General features: G+C 32.6%; 4 protein-coding genes and 1 non-coding gene across 9 annotated transcripts; 3 read left to right on the top strand and 2 right to left on the bottom strand.

The window, feature by feature from the left end:
* Positions 1-64: 64 nt before the first annotated feature.
* Positions 65-6,941, bottom strand: nol-9 (Polynucleotide 5'-hydroxyl-kinase nol-9; the record flags this gene model as incomplete). 2 transcript variants are annotated; one of them, NM_001268815.3, is made up of 10 exons in its annotated part: positions 65-281; positions 958-1,288; positions 1,933-2,123; positions 2,990-3,178; positions 3,484-3,670; positions 4,546-4,639; positions 4,687-4,828; positions 5,744-5,929; positions 5,979-6,076; positions 6,831-6,941. In NM_001268815.3, 10 exons carry the CDS (start codon positions 6,937-6,939, stop codon positions 159-161), a joined length of 1,650 nt encoding a protein of 549 aa, NP_001255744.1. The 2 variants fall into 2 exon arrangements, with proteins under 2 accessions (NP_001255744.1, NP_001255745.1); NM_001268816.3 differs by lacking the exons at positions 1,933-2,123; positions 2,990-3,178; positions 3,484-3,670; ... (3 more) ...; positions 5,979-6,076; positions 6,831-6,941 and having other exon boundaries at positions 159-281; positions 958-1,212.
* Positions 6,942-7,049: 108 nt separating this feature from the next.
* pik-1 (Pelle-like serine/threonine-protein kinase pik-1) lies at positions 7,050-13,400 on the bottom strand (the record flags this gene model as incomplete). 3 transcript variants are annotated; one of them, NR_056884.1, is made up of 6 exons in its annotated part: positions 7,916-8,530; positions 9,901-10,276; positions 11,242-11,410; positions 11,463-11,648; positions 12,533-12,649; positions 13,295-13,400. NR_056884.1 is itself a non-coding variant. In NM_001268813.5 (5 exons), 5 exons carry the CDS (start codon positions 12,642-12,644, stop codon positions 7,916-7,918), a joined length of 1,458 nt encoding a protein of 485 aa, NP_001255742.1. The 3 variants fall into 3 exon arrangements, 2 of the variants coding, with proteins under 2 accessions (NP_001255742.1, NP_001255743.1); NM_001268813.5 differs by lacking the exon at positions 13,295-13,400 and having other exon boundaries at positions 7,050-8,530; NM_001268814.3 differs by lacking the exons at positions 12,533-12,649; positions 13,295-13,400 and having other exon boundaries at positions 11,463-11,640.
* 21ur-15591 lies at positions 8,455-8,475 on the top strand. Its single transcript, NR_056885.1, has one exon.
* aptf-2 (Transcription factor aptf-2) lies at positions 13,390-15,886 on the top strand (the record flags this gene model as incomplete). Of its 2 annotated transcripts, NM_001268811.3 has the most annotated exons (4): positions 13,390-13,498; positions 14,570-15,061; positions 15,110-15,453; positions 15,510-15,881. In NM_001268811.3, the coding sequence occupies 4 exons, from the start codon at positions 13,487-13,489 to the stop codon at positions 15,763-15,765; spliced, it is 1,104 nt and encodes a 367-aa protein (NP_001255740.1). In that variant the 3' UTR covers positions 15,766-15,881. The 2 variants fall into 2 exon arrangements, with proteins under 2 accessions (NP_001255740.1, NP_001255741.1); NM_001268812.3 differs by lacking the exon at positions 13,390-13,498 and having other exon boundaries at positions 15,510-15,886.
* A 659-nt stretch (positions 15,887-16,545) lies between these two features.
* On the top strand, positions 16,546-21,116 carry gcl-1 (BTB domain-containing protein). The gene is made up of 7 exons (NM_070184.5): positions 16,546-16,749; positions 17,806-17,892; positions 17,937-18,383; positions 19,531-19,799; positions 19,847-19,919; positions 19,965-20,110; positions 20,158-21,116. The coding sequence occupies exons 1-7, from the start codon at positions 16,552-16,554 to the stop codon at positions 20,426-20,428; spliced, it is 1,491 nt and encodes a 496-aa protein (NP_502585.1). The 5' UTR covers positions 16,546-16,551; the 3' UTR covers positions 20,429-21,116.
* Positions 21,117-21,130: the final 14 nt, after the last annotated feature.

Here is a 21,130-nt window from a genome sequence, read left to right as displayed (position 1 = left end):
GTATCAGTTTTTTCTCAACCAAGACGGAATGCCGAAATGAGTGAGGCATGCAATTTGTTAATTTGAAATGACAATTTATAAATACTCAAAAACAACTTCGGAAAAAATAATAATATAACAACAGAAAACAACAAAAATTTCAACAAAAAAAAAGATATTTAGAAACGTCTACTTCTCTTGAATTGAGTCGTATTAACAGATGGTTGGTAGAGACCGTCAAGCGTGTTATCAGAATTTCCTTGTTCCAAATCATTCAGCACATATGGGCAACGATTGTAGGGCTGCAAAATGTGTTTTTTAATGAAAAATTACAGGAACACAAAATTCTGAGAATGCGTATTACGCAACATATTTGACGCGCAAAATATCTAACTACAGTAACTCTTCAAATGACTACTGTAGTTCGGATTTTGATCATTTTTGTGATTTTTCGAAAAACAGCTTGAAATTTCGAATAAAATAAATACATTTTTTATTAAAAGAACATTTCTTTTTTTTCTAAAATTTATTATTGCTACACATTTAAAATAAAAAAATTTCCGGAAAATGGAGAAAATTTTTTTTTTTACTTTTTAGATTTTTCATAGAATTTTTAATTTTAGATTTTTTTAAACGAAATATTTTCGATAAAAAAATATTCAAAAAATCCTAAAAATTCAATTTTTTACCAATTTTTTTTTCATATTAATAAGAAAAAAACAGGAAAAAAATATTGTATCCAAAAAGGAAAATGACCGAAATTTTAAGCAATTTTTCGAATAATCGAAATTGTTTTCGAATTTTCGATTAATTTTTTTAATGGGTTTCAATGTCTTTTTTTTTGTTTTCTTTCCATATATTCGATTTATAAATAAATGATTTCCGTAAATCGACACCAGCGCTACAGTAGGCATTTATAGGGTTACTGTACTTTTCGCTACGAGATATTTTGCGCATCAAATATGGGCAAAAGCATACATCAGCAGTGTAGAACATCGTCGGTGTCTGAATTCTCATTCCTCTGACCAGAACGGGCGGTTCTTCGAGTTTTAGCAAATCGACGGGAGTCACCACAAAAATGATGCGCTCCTCGACACTGACACCACGAATAATACCGAATCCGATGCACTGAAGAGCCGGCGAGTTTCCATCGATCACACAAATACTCGGTAAATCGTCTTTTCCATACAATTTTCGTGGTTTTAGATCAGTATTATTGATGCAGAGTGCCATTATTTGAGTATTTATTGATGAGAATACGTGAGAATCTTCGACAAGCAGATCAACAGGAACACAGATTGTCACGTTTCTGAAAAAAAATTGAATTAATTCTGATCAGGCCTGCCGGTTTTTTTTAACCGAAAAATGAAAATTGGAAAAAATGCGGTCAAATTTGGTCAAAAAGTGCTATTTCTAATGTTTGTAAGAAAACACGTGGTGTCAGAGTGTCCCATATTGGTTTGATCTACGTTGATCTACAAAAAATGCGGGAGAAGAGACGCAGACTTCTCAACTGATTTCACATGGTTAAGAACGTGCTGACGTCACATTTTTTGGGCAAAAAATTTCCCGCATTTTTTGTAGATCAAACCTTACTAGTGGGACAGCCTGGCACCACATGTGAAATAGGGCGTAAACGAGGAAATAAAATATTGAATTCTGAATGGGAAACACCGATTTTGAAGTGCTTTCAGAAATTTTTTCGGTTTTCCAATTTTTCGTTTTTTTTTTTAATTTTTCGCTTGGCAATTTTTTTCGAAAAACAGCTTAAAATTTCGGATAAAATTAATAAATTTTTTATTTAAAACAAATCGATTTTTCTCTAAAATTAACTTTTGCTAAAAAATTTTTCCGGAAACTCGAAAAATCGAAAATCTAATTTTTAATTTTTTCGCTCAATTTTTTTTAGTTCAAATAGAGTTTTTTTTTTCAAAAAAAAATTCAGTGACTAACTCAAATCTCAATTTATACGGAGCAACTTTTGGAAAACTGGCAAGTGACGGTCGTGGCAATCGAGATGAGAAATATCCAACAATTGTCAATTCTCGAATTAGAGCTGCTGGAAGACGCTTTTGTGGTGGAAGACCGATGACTCCGATTGAATTGTTGGCAAATATCTCAACGATATTGTGCTCGGCGCGATTCTGAAAAAAAAACAAAATTATTCTGGCCATTTTTTTGGATCAAATCTAACAGCGTGAGGGCTGGACATTTTGTTTGGTTTTTGGCGAAAAATAGATTTTTTTGATATATATTTGTTCTGGTTTTGACAAACATTTGGTTTTTTTTTTGAGAAAAAATTGTTTTTTTTTCATTTTTGACGAAAAAAACGATAAATTTTTTTCGGGTTCTTCTGAGAAAAATGGTTTTTAAGGTATTTTTCACAAAAATAAAACGTTTTTTCTGTTTTTTTTTTTGAGAAAAAATTGTTTTTTTTTTTGGTATTTTTTCACAAATAATAGTTTTATTACGGAAAAATGGATTTTTGTTAGTGTTTCTGAGAAAAAAAATAGTTGTTTTGGTTTTTTTGAGGAAAAAATTTTTTTTTCCTTTTGAAAAAACATTGGCTTACTTTTGGTTTTTTTCACGAAAAAAAATGGTTTTCTAGTTTTTTTTAACACCAAAAATCACAAATATTCAGGTTTCAAAATTAATCCGAAATCTACTTTTTTTTGGTTTTTTTTTCAAAAAAATTTAAATTATTGTTTTGTGGTTTGAAATTTCACTTTGGAAGTGGGGTTTTCAATTTTTTCTTCAATTTGACTAATAGTAATCAAAAATTTTAATTTTTTCGATATTTCGAATTTTTTTGATTTATAATAAATAAAAATTTAAACTTTGGTAATTTGTCTTCTTTTTAGAATATAGTTTTTTCTCATCAACACGAACAAAAATATTTGATTTAAAAATTGAATTTTGTGATTAATGTTCTGAACTTTTTTCCAATTTTTTTTTCATTTACTCATGTAAAAATAATCGAAAATTAAAAAAAACTTTGACGAATCCTTACCAAAAATTGATATCGAGCTTCAGTTTGATCTCTGAAAATTTCAACGAATAATTCTGGATCTGTGACACGTGTAATTCCATCGAGAATTTCTGCTCCTTCATCTGTTACCCATCCCATTGAATTGATAATGCACACAGAGCCAGGCTCACTGATTACTTTGAATTTGTTGAAGAGCCGTTCGAAAATGTCCTGAAAAAAACAAATTAGCAAATTGCCGAAAGTCAAAATTTCCGACAAATTGTCATAAATCAAACATTCCGGCAAATCGGCAATTTGCCGAAAATCAAAATTTCCGGAAAATTGCCGGAAATCAACCATTCCGGCAAATCAGAATTTCCGGCAATTCGGAAAATTGCCGGAATTGAAATTTCCAGCAAATCACCAATTTGCCGAAAATGAAAATTTCTGGCAAATCGGCAAACCACCATATTGCCGAAAATAAAACTTTCCGGCAAATCGGCAAACCGGCAAACCGGCAAAAGCTGAAAACCCACCATATAAAGGTTAATATCACGAACTGTAATATCCCCATAGAAAAATGAATTCTCAAATGATGCTCGCTGATGTCCATGGGGTTTTCCAAGAATCGGAGAAGTTACTTTGGTCAGTGAAAGGCATCCACATGGTGTGAACTCACTTTGTCCAATATCACAGTCAAGCACATACACATGCTCGTATCCACTGAAAATGTAGAAAAATTAGGTTTAAGTACGGTATGCGCCTTTAAAAACTACAGTAATCCACTGAAAATTTAAAAAAAAAGGTACTTTACGGTATGAGCCTTTAAAAACTACAGTAACCCACTGAAAATTTAAAAAAAATTAGGTACTTTACGGTATGAGCCTTTAAAAACTACAGTAACAAACTGAAAATTTTAAAAAATTAGGGTAAAGTACGCATGCTCCTTTAAACCCCAGTAACCCACTGAAAATTAAAAAAAAATTAGGTGCTTTACGGTATGCGGCTTTAAATGCTACAGTAACCCATTCCGAATTTTTTGTTCAATTTTAAATCTAAAATTTTATTTAAAAAACTTAAAAAACCGCAGAAACAAAAATTTGAAATTACAGTACTCATTAAAGACGCACACAGTTTTTTTTTCACATTTTTCGGCTAAACTCCTCGATTTCGGACTATTTTTGCTAATTATTTTTTTATTTAAAATTCACGGCTTTCATAAGCCTAAAACTGTGAAATTTCTCTTCTCGAGGAGTACACAAGCTTTGTAAATCGACACATATCCGTTTTATGAGGTTATTCATGTGATGACTAAAAATGCAAAAATGTACTTTTATACATTTTCCCCCTATTCATGAGTGTAGAAAAATGTTGAAAAAAACGCATGCATTTTCTATATTTGTCTACATTTTTCTACATTTTTTTTTTACATTTTTCGACATTATTCTAGATCGGCCGACGAAAAATGTCGAAAAATGTCGAAAAATGTAGAAAAATGCATGTTTTTTAAAACATTTTTTTACACACATGAATAGACGGAAAATGTATAAAAATACATTTTTGCAATTCTCGTCATCCATTTCCAAAGCGATTCTCACTTTGAAAGACATCGATTAACCAGACTCCTCATTAAATTCGATTTTCCAGCTCCTTTATGCCCGATCGGCAAGATTGTAGTCCTCTGTCCGTCGTCTGGAAATTTCAGATTTATTTTCAGTATTTTCCAGAAATATTCCTACTTCGAAGCTTATTCAGACGATTCATTTGTGATTTGAGTTGAGCTTCTTGTTGTTGTGGATAAATAATAAAATCATCACGACTGATGAAAAAATGTGGCGGTAAGATGATTTGCTTCTGGATTGATGAATGAATCAGGAAGTTCTGAAAAAATTGCATTTTTTTTTGAATTTTCTGAAAATTTGAAGCCGAAAATCTTTTTTTTTTTAATTTGAAAAGCTGAAAAATCCAAAATGTTTAAAAAATTCCGAGTCGAAAATAGTCAAATTTTTTAAAAATGCCAATCTTCCGATAAACCAATTTTTTCAACATTTAAAACGAAAAGGTCCTGAATTTTGAGAGGTTCACCTTTTTTTGCTGAAAAATGCAATTTTTAAATTCTAAAAATTTGGAAAAAAAAATTCGGAAAATTTGGAGAGCCGAAAATCTGCTCTTTTGTGAATTCCAAAATTATCAAATTTTCTGAATAATCGTAAATCAGACTAATCCAATTTTTGCTTTAATTCTAGAAATTCCAAAAAAAATTTGAAAAATTCAAAATTTGCAAAACCCAAAAATTCCTGAAATTTCAAATTTTTGGAAAATTCGAAAAGCAGAAAGATTTAGTTTTGTGAGAATTTCGCTATTATTTTATTTTCTGAAAATCTAAGTTTTTTCACAGTTTCTAAATTTCTGAATACTAAACATTTTGTAGATTTTTCAAAACTATTTTTTTTAATTCGAAAATTAAAAATGCTCTGAAATTTCGAAAAGCTTAAAAATACAAAATTTCTGAAAACTTTTCCAAAAATCATGAATTATTAGTTTAATTTTATTTCTGAAAATTCCAAAAATACAACTTTTTTGAACATTTGAAAACTTATTGAAAAATTCAAAAGTATCAAAATTTCCAAAACCCCGAAAAGCTGAAAAATTCAAAATTTTGAAAATTTCTACTTCTTTTTTACTGAAAAATGCACTAGAATTTTTTATTCTGTAAATTATCTTTTTTGCCCTTTGTTTTAGTGGTATTTCTGAATTTGAGACTATTACAAAGCAAAAATACACCTAAAAACATACAGAAACAACACCAGAAACTGTCTCTTCAGCAAAATCTAAAATTTTGCTGAAAATAAAGACAGATGGCTCCGTGGTTCCAATCATTTCCATAATTTTCTCGTAATTTTTCGGTGCAACCTCTTTCAGTCGAAACTTGAGACGAGCATGCTTATAAGAAGGTCCACTTTTAAAAACTTGTAGAATTGCCTGAAGAAATTCTTTTGATTTCTAAAAAGTCGAAATTTACTTTTTGTACCGGTACATCCATTCTCTGCGGTGCCGAGATTTTCATGAAATTGCTCGATTCACACGAAACTGCCGGAAGGTTGTAGTCGTTGATTGACGCATTTCCAGCTGAATTTCAAACTTTGTAGTGGCGTTTTTTTTTTAAATAGAAAACGAACAATTTTCAATTTTAAAATTAATTTTTCAAGAACACCGAAAATAGAACATTTGAGTTTTCTGATTTTTTTATTAGAAATTTTTTTCAGAAAATTCAAAAAAAAAATTTTTTTTTTTGAAACGAAAACTGTAAAATGTTATATTTTTTCAAATTTTTTTAAAACTAAAAACGAAAATTTTCGATTTTTCTGTTTTTTTTTGTTGAAAAATGAAATATTTCGTTTTTTCTCTGTTTTTCTTTTTCAAAAAACCGAAAATTTTTCAGATTTTTTCAAGCCTTTGAAAAATCGATTTCTTAAATTGTGATTTTTTTGTGAAAATAAAAATTGTACAATGCTTTCAAACCAAAAATTTTCGATTTTTCCAAATATTTAAAATCAAAAACAAATTTTTTTTTTTTGAAAAATTACAGAAAAATAACAAAACAAACAATTTTGGATTTTTCAATTTTTTTTAGTCAAAAACTTTTTTTAAATCAATTTTAAAATTTTGAAAATCTAAAACTGAAAATTTTTCGATTTTTCATTTTTCTGAAACCAAAAAAACTAAATTTTTTAAAGTTTTTATACCGGAAAACTGAAAAGCAAACTGTTTTTTAACTGAAAAAACTATAAATTTTTAAAATTTTTTAGACAAAAACCGAAAGAATATCTAAAAAATTTTCAATTTTTCGTCTTTTTTCATAGCAAAAACCCAAAATTTTTACCTAAACACAAAAACGAGCACGATCCAAAAATCGAAAGACGTTCTCCGGGTTGAACCACGTAGATTTCAAGATTACTGTCCCGACATTCGAATCGAACAACCTCTTCCATCTCTGGAGAATTGTTTGGAAAAATACCTTGAAATTTCAAACTTTCAAAAAATTGGGAAAATGGTTTACATCCAGTTATAAGAAGGGAAGAAATTAAATTATATTTTAAAAAAAACAGATTCAATAAAAAATATATAATAAATAATTATTATCCAGAAGCAAAAGTTCGCGATTTCGCGCCAAAAATACTGTATCTGGTCTCGAAGCGACAGTTTTTGTTAAGAGTACTGTAATTTCAAACTTCCGCAAATCGACAAACCGTCAAATTGCCGATTTGCTGAAAATTTTCCGGCAAATTGGCAAATTTCAGGAATTGAAATTTCCGGCAAATCGCCAAACTGCCGGAATTGAAATTTCCTGCAAATCGGCAAATCGTTGGATATAAAAATTTCCGGCAAATTGGCGAGTTGCCAAAATTGAAATTTCCGCCAAATCGGTAATTTGCGAAAAATAAAATTTTCCGGCAAATACGCAAAGTGCCGGATGTGAAAATTTCCGGCAAATTGGAAGATTGGCAAACTGCCGAAAATAACAACTTCCGGCAAATCGGCAATTTACCGAAATGAAATTGAAATTTCCGGCAAATTGGCGAATTGTCAGAATTGAAATTTCCGGCAAATCGGCAAGTTGTCGGAAATCAAACTTTCCGGCAAATTGGCGAATTGCCACAATTGAAATTTCCGGCAACTCGGTATTTTTCAGAAAATAAAAATTTCCGGCAAATCAGCATATTGCCGGATATGAAAACTTTCGGCAAATCGGAAAATTGCCGGAAATGAAACTTTCAGGCAAATTGGCAAATTGCCAGAATTGAAATTTCCGGCAAATAGGCAAATTGCCGGATATAAAAATTTGCCAAAAAAGCCCCTGCTACAGTAATCTCTATAGGCGGTCGTGTCGAGACCCGCTACCGTAGTTTTGACTCAAAAATGGCAAAATTTCGAGTTCGAGGAATATGGCAAGGTACACAGTATTAATTAGACAACTGGCGGAATTGAATTTTTACAAAGATATTCAACAATTTGTGACATAGTCGGTCGAACTTTCCGATCGTTATTCGCTCCAGCTAATCCAACTTCAATCAGAGCATCCAAAAATGATTTTTCCTCATCACCAACAAGTGGCGGCGCTCGTCGATCAATAAAAATCTCTCTGACTGGAATCTTCCGATGTGCTGCCAATTCCTTATTAACCTGACAATATTCAACGAGCCCCCGAGTTTCACGAGAATCCGAATATGCCCGTTGACCAGATGCAATTTCCAAAAGTACTATTCCAAAACTATAGACATCAAGTTTTGTGGTAAGAATCTTTGATGTAATGAATTCTGGTGCAAGATAAGCAAGTGTTCCCTTGATATGTGAAGCAATTAATGGATGCTTTTCCATTGCTTCAGCTTCAACATGTCCATCTCTACACAGACCAAAATCGCCGATTTTCGGTTCCATATGCTTGTCGAGAAGAATATTCGCTGTTTTTATATCGCCATGAATTATTGGAGTTTTTCCGAAAGAATGAAGAAATCCGAGTCCTCGACCTGCTCCAATACTGATTTCTTTTCGTTGAATCCACGTGAGAGGTACACTTCCTTTCTGAGAAGAAAAAGTAATACCTATTCGTACAAGGGCTGGGACTTTTTTGGTTTTTTATTTTTTATTTTTTTTAGATTTAAAAAATAAAATTTTTTTCTACTTTCTCACGATTTTTTAAAATTAATTCAAGAATAAAATTTGGTTTTTTTTCATATTTCAAAATTTTTGGATTTAAAGTTTTGTTTTACGGTCCAAAATTGTTTCTTTTGGTCTCGAAAAACAAATTTTCTTCGAGAACTCGAAAAACTAATATTTTTTATTTTGAAACGAGTTTTTTTAAAACAATTTCTGGAACATTTTCAAAATTTTGAGCATACTTGTACTCTGGTTACAATTTCCAGTCTCTTTTTTAAGACGAAAAATACAGAATTTTAAAAAAATTCCAAAATGTTTAAATTTTATGTTATTTGTTGGGAATTCGAAAACCAGAAAATTTCAAAGCATAAATTTTGTAGATTTTTGAAAACCAATTTTTTAATTCGAAAATTTTAAATTTTCTGAAATTTTGAAAAGCTTTTTTTTTCCGAAAATCATGAATTTTTAATTTTATTTCATTTTTGAAAATTCCAAAATGTCCAAATTTTCTGAAAATTCTAAAGTATCAAACTTTCGGAAAACTCGAAAAACTGAACAATTCAAAATTTTTAAAATTTCTTTTTTTTTCTGGAAAATTCCCCTTTTTAAAAAAAATTCACCTCGAAGAAATTCTAATTTTTGAACATTTAAAAATTTTCAAAATTCTAAAAAACTCGAAAATCCAAAAATTCAACTTTTTTCGAAATTTGAAAACTTTCCTTTTCGATTTTTTCCGTTTTTATTTTGTGGGATTTCTGAATTTGTTTTACTTATTTTCACTATAAAAGCGAAAATCATACATTTTCAAAAATCCAACAACAAAAATTGTGGTAATTTTTCTTATTTTTTGAAAAATTATGTTTTTCTCATCAAAATGAAATAATAGGAAAATTAAAAATTTTCGAATGTTAGGCAATAATCAAAAAATCGGCAGCCTTGATCGGAATCAGGGCTGTAGTTTTTTTTTTTAGTTTTTCGGACTTTTGTCGGAATATTATGTTTTAATTGGTATGTTTTAAAAATCCAAATTTTTTTTGTTTCTTGTTTCGTTTTACGGACAAATTCGATTTTTTGTTTATTTTTTCTGTCAAATATGAAATTTTTTTTTTAATTTTAAACGTTTTTTCGATGTTGTTTAGAAATTGGAACCATCGACCGAAAATTGTAATTTTTTGAAAATAAAAAATATTAAAAATTTAACAAACAAAGGTCCCAGTTTTTTCAAATTTCGTATATTTCGATCAGAAAAAAGAACATAATTTTCCAAGTTATTTCAAGATTTTTTCGGAACGAACTCTACACAACAATCGATCCTCCAATGATCCATTTGACATAAATTGATATACAAGACATGGTTCAGATCCTTCCAATGAATATGCATAAATTGGTAGAATATTATCATGTCTAAATCTTGCCAGTGTTCGTAATTCTGTTAAACTCTGTCGAAGTCGTTCTCGTGATCCATTCTGTGATGTATCATTTCCTGAATGTAATCTTTTCACTGCAACAATTCCTCCAGTTCCTTTTAATTCTCCTTTATATACTGTTCCATATCCACCTTTTCCAATTACATTGCTCACAGCAAAGCCGTTAGTTGCTTCGAGAAGTTCACAATAAGTTACTGGAAGTGTTCCTTCGATTGCTACACGAAGTGTATCGTCAGTGTTACTTCTGAAAATTATTTTATTATAAATAAAAACTATTTCATACTAAAAATAGAATGGCCGCCGTGTCGATTTACACAGCTCGTGTACTCCCCGAGGAGAAGTTTACAGTAATTTAAAAATTCAAGTTTGTGACTAGAATATTTGAATTTGGAACATTCCCGCGAATTATTTTTTTTCGGCAATTTGCTAATATGCCGGAATTGTTCAATTTTGGCAATTTGCCGGTTTCCTGGAGATGTTCATTATCGACAAATTGCTGGTTTGCCGGAAATTTCAATTTCGGTAATTTGGCAATTTGCCAGAAATTTTTTATTCCGGCAATGTGCCAATTTGCCGGAAATTTAAATTCCGGCAATTTCCGATTTACTGGAAATTTTCATTATCGGCACATTGCCGATTTTCCGGAAATTTCAATTTTGGCAATCTGCCGGAAATTTCAATTCCGGCATTTTTACAGATTTGCCGGAAAATTTCAATTCCAGCAATTTGACAAATTGCCGGCAATTCGCCTATTTGGCGGAAATTCTAATTCCGGCAATTTGCCGATTTGCCGGAAATTTTAATTCTGGCAATTTGCCGGAAATTTCTTTTTTCAAGTGTTAATGCTGATGATTTTAGTGTAAAAACCCGCAAATTCTTAATTTCTCTGTAGTTTTCAGCAGAAAAACAAAACGATGCTTTCCAAGTAAAGGGATGGTTTTTCTCAAAAAATTAGATGAATTCGCAGTAAATTAATCATTTGAAATCGAGCAAGTTGTAAAAATTCATCGATTTCAGGCAAAAATATTGTTATTTCATGACGAAAATCATGTATGTCGGTTTTTCGTTGTTTTTATTTTTCGAAAATCGTAAAACGAAAAATGTTCTCTTTTTAATTTTTCAACAGTTCAATTTTTTCCGAAAACTAAAAAAAAAACTGATTAAGAGTTATATTAATTCCAATTATTTTTTCCAAATGTCTAAAATGACCTGGATAACTGAGAAGCTGCTGCTGCTGCTGGTGACGGAGATGACTCTTTTATTTCAGTTTTTTTCAAACGAGACGCACTTTGAGACCCCGGCGGTTGGACCATTTGTTTCGAAACTCGAGACGTCGAATTTGTGACCTTGTTCTCCAAATAATGATACTTCTCATGTACTGTGAATTAAAAATTTTAAATTTTTGTAGTAGAAACAACAATTAGTTGTACCTTGTGACCTCATCATTCTCATCAATCGAATCAATTTTGTTTTCGCAAAAAGTTGATAAAGATGAGTTGTCGAGTATCCTTTCGAGCTCCATATTCTTAAAAGTAACTCCGATGGACTTTGGTTATAACTTGAATATCTCTTGCAACCTTCAACATCTCTCAACTCAATTCCGGGCATGTAAGGTGCTGAAATTATGGATATTTGAACACTTTGCTATTTATATTCCCCAGACGTGAAATTTTGTGATTTCTCTGTCTAGGTCTCGACGCGACAATTGTTTTGTTAAATGCGAAAATGTGTGCGCCTTTAAAAGTGGTGTAGTCGAATTTTTGTTATTGCTTTATTAGACTCAAAACTATCTGAAAACACCGAATTTCATAATGAAACTTTTTGAAAACTTCTCAAAAAATAGTTATGACAGCTCAAAAAATGACCTAAAATTTGTTAAAATTTGAAATTTGACCGACTTGTAAAGCGGCTGGAAACAATTTTTTTGAAATCACCGTCAAATTTTGAGTATACATGTCAATTAACTTGCGTTTTCGACTACTACTTTACAATTAGGTATTTTAAAGTCGATGGACGGCGAGATTTGGTTTAAAAAAATTGTTAAAAATCTCGTCGTCCATAGACTTTAAAATACTTAAATCAAGTTGAAAACGCAAGATAATTAACTGGTATACCTACAATTAGACGGTGATTTCAAAAAAGTTCGTTTCCAGCCGCTTTACAAGTCGGTCAAATTTCAAATTTTAACTTATTTTAGGCCATTTTTTAAGCTGTCATAACTTTTTTTAGAAGTTTTATTAAGAAATTCGGTGTTTTCAGACAATTTTGAGTCTAATAAAGCAATAACAAAAATTCGACTACACCACCTTTAAAGGAAAACTATAAAAAAATTCGATGAAAAATCCGCAGATTCGAATGTTTGAAATAACTATTCTTTAAAGTGCTTTAAGAATTAAAGGCGCACACCGTTTCGCATATAACAAAAATTTGTCGTTTCGAGACCCTATTTTTGGAGCAAAAACCGCGAAATTTCAATGATTTGTTATAAAAAAGTCCGAACCAATCGTCTCCCAAGTGTTATCCGTATCTAAAATCGCACATATTTGCTGGAGAACTTCTCGTTTCATGAATGGAATCATTACAACTTCTGATACTCCAAGAGAATCATCCATTGTCTCTGAAAAATTCCAGATTATTTTTAAAAATATGTATTTAAACAATTTTAACAAGTTTAATTTTAAAAGAGTAGCTAATCAAAAATTATTTTGCTTTATTAAACTAAAAATGGTCCCAAAATATCGAATTTCATAACAAGACTGTTCAAAAATGCTTTTAAAAGGTTTATTTCCGCTAAAATCTCCAATTTCACCAACTTTTCCGTTTCACAGCGATCGGAAATTGATTTTTATCTGACTATTGCCCTATTTTGCTCATTTTCCTATTTATCTTCTGTTTTTTTGTTGATTTAATAGTTTGGATTTAAAAATTAAAATTTTAGATGATAAATTAACGAAACAACGCAAGAAAACCAATAAAAATATTCAAAATAGAAGAAAAATCAAATAAAAATCAATTTCTAACCGTTGTGTAACGAAAAATTGGGAAAATTCTATTTTTTCTTCGAAATTAATTTTTTTCTCGTTATAAAATTCGGGGTATTCGGGCCTTTTTGAGTATAATAAAGCAATAAAACTCCTCCTTTGATTGGTTTTTTGAAAAAATGTATAGAATGTTTTGAATGTGTTTTTATTATATTTTTAAAAATAAAAATATTTTAAATTAAAATTAAAATTTAATATTTAATTAAACTTATAAAACGAACAATTCTGAAATTCCAATAAATCCAAAAGCGGAGGAAAGCGGAGTGTCGTCACTTCCTCTCGTCGTCTCATCCCTCTCCCTCTCTCTACATTTTCTCTCTCTTCCATTCCATTACTTGGCACATTCTTCTGGAGATGTCACCTAGAAAACAGATGTTTTTGCAACACTGGAAGAGTAGATCAATAATAAAAGAATGGATATACAGGTGAGCGCGCACAGATTTGATCTCCACACCATAAACGATTTACAACCAATGAGGTCAAATATTGTAGAAGGCATTCGATCTACCTTATTAATGTCATTTCTTTCTTCCCTTTTTTTCAGCTTTTTTTTTGCTTTTTTTCCATAATTTGGAGGTCTGGCAATAACAATTTTACTTTCAAGCTGGAGTACCGAAATCTGAGACTTTGTTTTTTACACCCAAAATAGCCCAAAAATACCGAATTGGTAATGGGACGTTTTGAAAATTTCTCAAAAAAAAGTTATGGCAGTTGAAGGTTCTGGAAAAATGGCACATTTTCAGCTAAAATCAAAATTTTGGTCAACTTCTCGGTGTCACAGCGTCTGGAACATCATTTTTATGTAATTATCACTATTTAAAGACTATTGCGGTCTTCTATTAAGCGTTTATTCGTTGATTTAAACATATTTTCGGTAAGTGGGACACAAATAAAAGTTACATTTTTGTGCCCCACTGACAATAAATGTACTTAAATCAACGAATAAACGCCTAATAAAAAACAAAAATATTCTTTAAAAAGTGATAATTGAATCAAAATTAAGTTCCAGACGCTGCGACACCGAGAATTAGACAAAAATGTTGATTTTAGCTGAAAATTAGCCTTCTTTCCAGAACTTTGAGCCACCATAACTTTTTTTTTTGAGAAATTTCCAAAACGTCTCATTACACAATTCGGTAGTTTTGAGTCATTTTGGGTCTAAAAAAGCAAGGGTTCAGATTTCGGTACCCCATCTTTAAAATATTCAAATGGATCCAAATGCTGAAATCCCACAAAATTAAGTTTTAGAAATACAGTTAATTTCTGACGAATTTTTCAACTTTCTGCCGAAATTGATAAAAAAAACCAAAGTGCGGCACAGAAAAATGGGCGTGGTTAAGTGGCTAAAGTGCGGAAATTCAAATTATTCAAAAAAGGATATTATGAAGAAGCGAAAATTCGTCACAATCAACTTTTTTGTTAAACTCTGTAAATTTATATTGTCTGCTTTTGAATCCATTCGCGTATTTTAATTTATTCATTTATTACTTTTTCAGATGTTCACCACGCTCAACTCTACTGTTCCAACGGAACCCGTGGTGGGACCTGTGGAACCTACAGTACCTACAGTACCCGCCACAAAAGAGACTGGCCCTTCAAGCTCTGCAGAGTGCTCTACCCAACCCGCCGTTGCCGAGCAAGAAGACAACTCCCTTTTGGCACAACTTTTAAAAGGAAAAATCACGTCTGATGATGCAAAGTTGCAACCACCACGTGGACCTTTCGAATACGCACCGATGCTCTCCGAGGAGGCACAATTTGCGATTAAGCTGGCGGGTCTTCTCAACCCGAATCCGGTCACTGAACAGGACCCGAGCACTTTCAAGCCGCCTCCGAAAATGAGCAATAATGTTCGAAAAAACATTAATTTGACTCCGGTTATTGAGAATGCAGTTCCGAGTGGATTTGAACTGGAAAGTCCGAAAGATCAGGCATTTGATGTGGTTCATGGAAGACTATCTATGGGACAGAATCAGACATGTTATTTTGTACGTTTACGGTAGAAGTTCAATATTAAAATTTAAATAATCTTCCAGGTCACAGTCGAGGAAATGAGACGAAGATTGCAAAGTCCGGAGAAGCTCAATAGTTCGAGTATCGCATGCAATCTTAAAAGGCCAAAACTGAAGAATGGAGGTGAACTGATGCGCGCTCAACTGAGAGATCATGGAATCAAGGTTCAACTGAATGCGAAACAGAAGGCTTTTCCCAACAAAGTGATCGCTTTGGTCGAAGCGGAAGCTGTTCATTTGGGACTTGATCTTGGAACAGCTGTACGAGATGATTATCCAGTTCAAGATATAATTCAAGAAGTTGCTCATGAAGCATTGGCTGACGAGGATGCAGATCTGGATGCGTTGATGAATGATAAGGATTTCACGTAAGTTGACTATATTCCAATTTCTCAATTCTGACGCCAAATTCCAAATATTTCAGAGAATGTATGTCAGCACTTGAATCAGTTTTCACATCAGTCGTCCCTCCGATCACTGGAATCGAGCCAAAACCGTCGAACAACATGCGACTGAACAATGGAATGGAGACCTTTTCATCAGCTTCACATGGACTTGGAATCGTGTCTCAACGGGTTTGGCTCCCCCAATTGACTGCAATCGGAAATGGAGTCGCATCTGAACTTCGACGCTTGACAGAGACGCCAACTGAATCAAAGCCAGAGGAATTGAAAGCATAAATTCATATTTTCATATTCTGATATTTAAAACAATCTGATTACCAAGGTCTCACTTATTTTCCATGATCTCTATGATGTTTTCACTTAATTTCAATGAAACTTTTTATTTATTTAAATCCTCATACGATGTTCCTTAGTACTAGGAAATGCATCATTAAAAATGATTTTCATATTGCTAGTACGTCTTATAGAGTAGCTTCGAATTCACTTTATACATTTGAATAATATTGAATTTTATAGGTTTTACACATCATTTTGATCATTTTGATGTGTAAAACTTTGAAAAATTCATTATTATTCAAATGTATAAAATGAATTCGAAGCTTCTCTATAAGACGTACTAGCAACATGAAAATAATTTTTAATGATACATATTCCAAAACTGAAAATTAGGAATTTCTTTACCCCCGTTCCTCACGTGAAAACATTTATTGACCCTGTGGCAATGTGCGCTTGCGCGTCTGCGTCTCCAGAAGGCGTAATCTCTCGTGTTCAAACACTTTCTCAACTGACCATTTGTTTGCGTCGTTGCCGACGGCTTAACCATATGTTGCCTTTTCCCCCTTACATTTATACAAGACAGTAATATTAATAAATCGGTTTGATCTACAAAAATGCGGGAATTTTTTGGTCAAAAAATGTGACGTCAGCACGTTCTTAACCATTCGAAATCAGTTGACAGCTCTGCATCTAAATTCCCGCATTTTTTGTAGATCTAAGTAAATCCAGCTGAAATGAGCCATCTGACACCACGTGATTTACTGAAACATTATTTTCCAGTCAAAAATGGGATTAGCTCAGTCCCACTCGCGGACGCCCTCTCGTGATCCACTTCCAAATGACCATCAAGTAATGGATGTGTATGAAGAGTCTGGTCCAAGACGGGGAAGAAAACGAAAAGCGGCAAAAGGAAGTGAGATTGAGATGAAGAAAGTGGCAAAACTGAACACATGTGCATATGTATATCAGAAATTGTTTTTACAGGTTAGAATAAATTGAATTTTTAGTGCAAAATGGGTAACTAAAATATGGAGTTGACTAAATTAATGCAATAAAATTCCAAAATGAATGTTTTGTTTCAACAAATTTGAGATTTCTTCGTCACGAATCTGGTAAATTGTGTTTTTTTTTAATTTTGTAACATGGAAAAAGAAAAAACTGATTATTTAGTTCGAAAACCTACATTTTAGTATTTTTTCACTAATTATGCCAACTATATACCGTATTTCCTCTATTAGTCTTGCATGCAAGAGAAAATTGCCAAAATTGTTACTATTGTGCTGAAATTTTATTCTCAGAATTTTTAAAATTACAGGCAAAACAGGGCCACTCGTAATTTTGAACGTCTACCAAAAATTGATTTTTACTATGATTTTGGAATTTTTAAAATTCCGGAAATATCGTAAATTTTTCCAAAAGTCCAAATTTTTTGAAAATTTGACATTTTATCAAAGATTTTTTCGGCGTTTTTCAATTGAGACATATCTTTTTTTCGCATTTTGAGTATGCAATTGATGAAAAATTTCAGAATTATCACAAATTTCAGTACAAAACAGTTTAATACTGAGAAATTAATTTTTTAAAAACTTAATTTTCACAGGTATGTAGTTTCAGAAATTTTCACTCAATCAGAGGTGCGCGACAATCGAGTTTTCGGCAATTTCGGAAATTGCCAAACATTTTGAAACCCAGCAATTGTCGGAATTGCCGGAAATTTCCAAAACCGGCAATTGCCGAAACTGCCTATTGCCGAAAATTTTGAAAACCGGCAATTATCGGAATTGCCGGAAATTTCCAAAACCGGCAATTGGCGAAATTGCCGGAAATTTTGAAGACCGGCACTTGCCGAAAATTTCCAAAACCGGCAATTGCCGTAAATTTTGAAAACCGGCAAATGTCAGAATTGCCGGAAATTTCCGATTGCCGCCAAAAAACTATGACCATAATTATTTTGAAATTCCTTTGTATAATTAGTAGGGAAAGAAAACAATTCAATTGAAAGAAATTTGGAAATTTTCTCAAATTTCGTTATTTTTTCAGGGAGAAAATTCGGACATTGTCCTGGCTGCGTGTGGCAGGGAATGGAGGGTTCACAAGCTTTATCTAAAGCAGACCAAATTTTTTGAAGTGAGTTTTTTGAATTGTTTCAAATTAATTTCGAATGCTTTTAGTCAATGTTCGATGGTTTATGGACAGAGTCGAATAGTGGAAGAGTTCAGATGGAAATAACAGATCCGAATATTGACGCAGATGGTCTAAACTCGGTGCTCGGAAGTCTATATCACAATGAGATTGAGATAGATTTGGATAAAATCGAGGGAACTGTGGCAGCGGCTTCATATATTGTACTTGATAGTGTCACAGATAGATGTTCAGAAATGATGATTGAAGCATTAAGCACAAAGAATGCAGTTCGATTCTACGATGTTTCAACTAAATATGGTCTGGAGAAGGTTCGAGAGAAATCGATGGAAGTATTGTTACACCAATTTTGGAAAATAATGACTGATAGGGAGAAGCTCAATGAAGTTGATCGACAGCTTTTTGTGACGCTTCTCAATTCACCCAATCTTTTGATAATTGAAGGCGAATTTGATCTTTATAAAGTTGTTAAATCTGTAAGTCATTTCTCATTCCCGAAAATTTAAAACCGAATTTTAATAATGAGGCTTCTCAAAAATTCGAAAAAAAGTCCAATTTTGCTAAAATCAGCTGGTTCAACAATGAAAAGTTGGCGAAATTTGGCTCGAATTTTTTGGGGGCCAGTATGAGTATTTTAAAACAGTGAAAATTTTTACACTTTTTCACTTTTAATTATCAATAGCAGAAACTAATTCTTCCTAGAACTACAGTAATCCTACACTGCTCCCCAGGGGAGCGCGGCAATTTCCAGAATTGCCGGAAATTTTGAAAACCGGCAATTGCTGGAATTGCCGGAAATTTTGAAAAGCGGCAAATGCCGGAATTTCCTAAACCTTCCGAAACCGGCAACTGCCGCAACTGACGGCAACTGGCAACTGAAACTGGCAATTGCCGGAATTGCCGATTGCCCGAAATTTTGAAAGGCAGCAAATGCCTAAATTGCCGGAAATTTTGAAAACCGGCAAATTCCGAAATTGTCGATTGCCAGAAATTATGAAAACCGGCAATTGCCGGAATCGCCTAAAATTTCCAAAACCAGCAATTGCCGGAATTTCCGATTGTCGGAAACTTTAACAACCGGCAATTGTCCGACTTGCCGATTGCCGGAAATTTTGAAAACCGGCAATTGTCCGGAATGGCCGGGAATTTTTGAACACCGGCAATTGCCGGAATTCCCGATTGCCGAAAGTTTTGAAAACAGGCAATTGCCGGAATCGCCGGAAATTTCTAAAACCGGCAATTATCGGAATTGCCGATTGCCGAAAATGTTGAAAACAGGCAATTGCCGGAATCGCCGGAAATTTCCAAAACCGGCAATTATCGGAATTGCCGATTGCCCGAAATTTCCAAAACCGGCAATTGCCGGAATTGTCGATTGCCGGAAATGTTGAAAACAGGCAATTGCCGGAATTGCCGATTGACAAGAATTTTGAAAACCGGCAATCGCCGCAAATTTTCACATCTACAACACTACTACGAGACCCCGACAACTCATTATTCAAACTACAGTACCCCTACAGTAGCCCTACACTAAACCCAACCCTCCACTATTTCGAAAGACAAATTCTAATTTTTTCTGACTATAAATAAAAATTGTATTTTATATATAGAAAATGATTACAGTGGATCTACATGCGAGAAGTGCCCGATTGCTGCAAGGATGACAGTCCAGAGACTTTCACTCAAAATGCTTCCAAATTTTTCAAAGAATCGAAAACTTCAATGTTCATAAAATATGCGGATATCTTTGCCAGTCTACGAATAGAACAGTTTTTGACATGTTCTGAAACTATAAAAACAGTCAAATCAGATGCATTAATTCCGTTGTCAATTGTTGATGAAATGACGTCAGCACTTTGGTCATCACTTTTAGAAAATGAAGAAAGTCCAAAGTAAGTTCGAAAGTCGACAGAATAGTGATAAACTTTGAGCTGTTCAGAACACTTGAAATGGATGATGATGAGTTTTTTAAACGATGTATTAGGCTTGGTAGATCATTGGATTCATTCCCGGTTAGTTACTTATTCGAAATCTAAAAAATCTTTTTAAAATTATAGAAATGCTGGCGATGGATAGGATTCAATTTCGGAGTTGATCTACTTCTTCATGTAAACGACTATTCTGTATGTATAAAACGAAATTGTCTCAACCAAAAAGCTCCGTATTCGGTGAACTTAAAGTCTAAACATGTTCTACATTACCGGTAAGTTGTTGGTTGCCACGATTTTCAAGATAAATAGTCAAATTCAGACTGGTCATTTGCGACTCAAATGGTCAAATCCTCTATGACAGTGGAAAAACCACGTGGGAAATGAAGCCAGATGAAGCTAGAACAATCTATCGAATGAGTGAAGACTTGGCAACTCAGATATCAGTTCACTTTCAGTATCTGATTCATCAACCGATTTGTAGTACAGGTCATTATGTGAACAAGTATCTAGATGATCAGAATTCTACTGATGATGAAGACGATGAGGAAGAAGAAGATGATGATGGAGATGACGAAGAAGACAGCTCGTAGTTTTCAATTATCGGAGGACTGACGGTTCGGACGATTTCAAACTTATAGACCCAAAATGTGCTCAAATGAAAGAATTTCGTAATGAAACTTCTCAAAAATTTTTCAAAGATTTTTTTATGGCGGTTAAAAAATTAAAAAAATATTACACTGAATTTAGCTAAAATCCCGAATTTTGGCCACTTTTCCGTATCATATCTGTCCGAAGTTTACTTTTTCGGAATTATCATCCTTTATTGCATATTTTGGTACTTTATCTTATTTAATTTCGTTTATTAAAGTACATTTAAAGGCGATAGGTAACCAAAAATCATCGAAATTGGCTAACTATCGGCTTAAATGTACTACCAAAAAATGCAATAAAGGATGATAATTCCAAAAAAGTCAACTTCGGACAGATGTAACACAGAAAAGTAGCCGAAATTCGAGATTTTAGTTAAAATCAGTGTAATTTTTTCGAAATTTTGAACCACCATAAAAATTTTTTGAAACATTTTTGAGAAGTTTCATTACGAAATTTGTCCATTTCAGCCCATTTTGGGTGTATACGTTCAAAACCGTCCGAACCGTTAGTCCTCCTATAAATGTTTTTTCTTGTGCATTATGTATTAGAACCCAACTTGTACATCTATGAACATGTAATATATATCTATGCAACATAATAATAATAAAAACAATTGCATCTATATCACTGACTAAGTATTT

This window comes from Caenorhabditis elegans, chromosome IV (assembly GCF_000002985.6).
Source record: "Caenorhabditis elegans chromosome IV".
Taxonomy (NCBI): domain Eukaryota; kingdom Metazoa; phylum Nematoda; class Chromadorea; order Rhabditida; family Rhabditidae; genus Caenorhabditis; species Caenorhabditis elegans.
The sequence above is the reverse complement of the archived record's forward strand: the minus strand, read 5'-3'. Positions and strand labels throughout refer to the sequence as shown.

Excerpts from the sequence above, each read along its gene's own strand:
- gcl-1 (NM_070184.5), top strand. The coding sequence starts at position 16,552 with ATGGGATTAGCTCAGTCCCACTCGCGGACGCCCTCTCGTGATCCACTT. Across the intron at positions 16,750-17,805 it reads ATCAGAAATTGTTTTTACAG|GGAGAAAATTCGGACATTGT; the intron begins GTTAGAATAAAT and ends TTATTTTTTCAG. Across the intron at positions 19,920-19,964 it reads GATCATTGGATTCATTCCCG|AAATGCTGGCGATGGATAGG; the intron begins GTTAGTTACTTA and ends TTAAAATTATAG.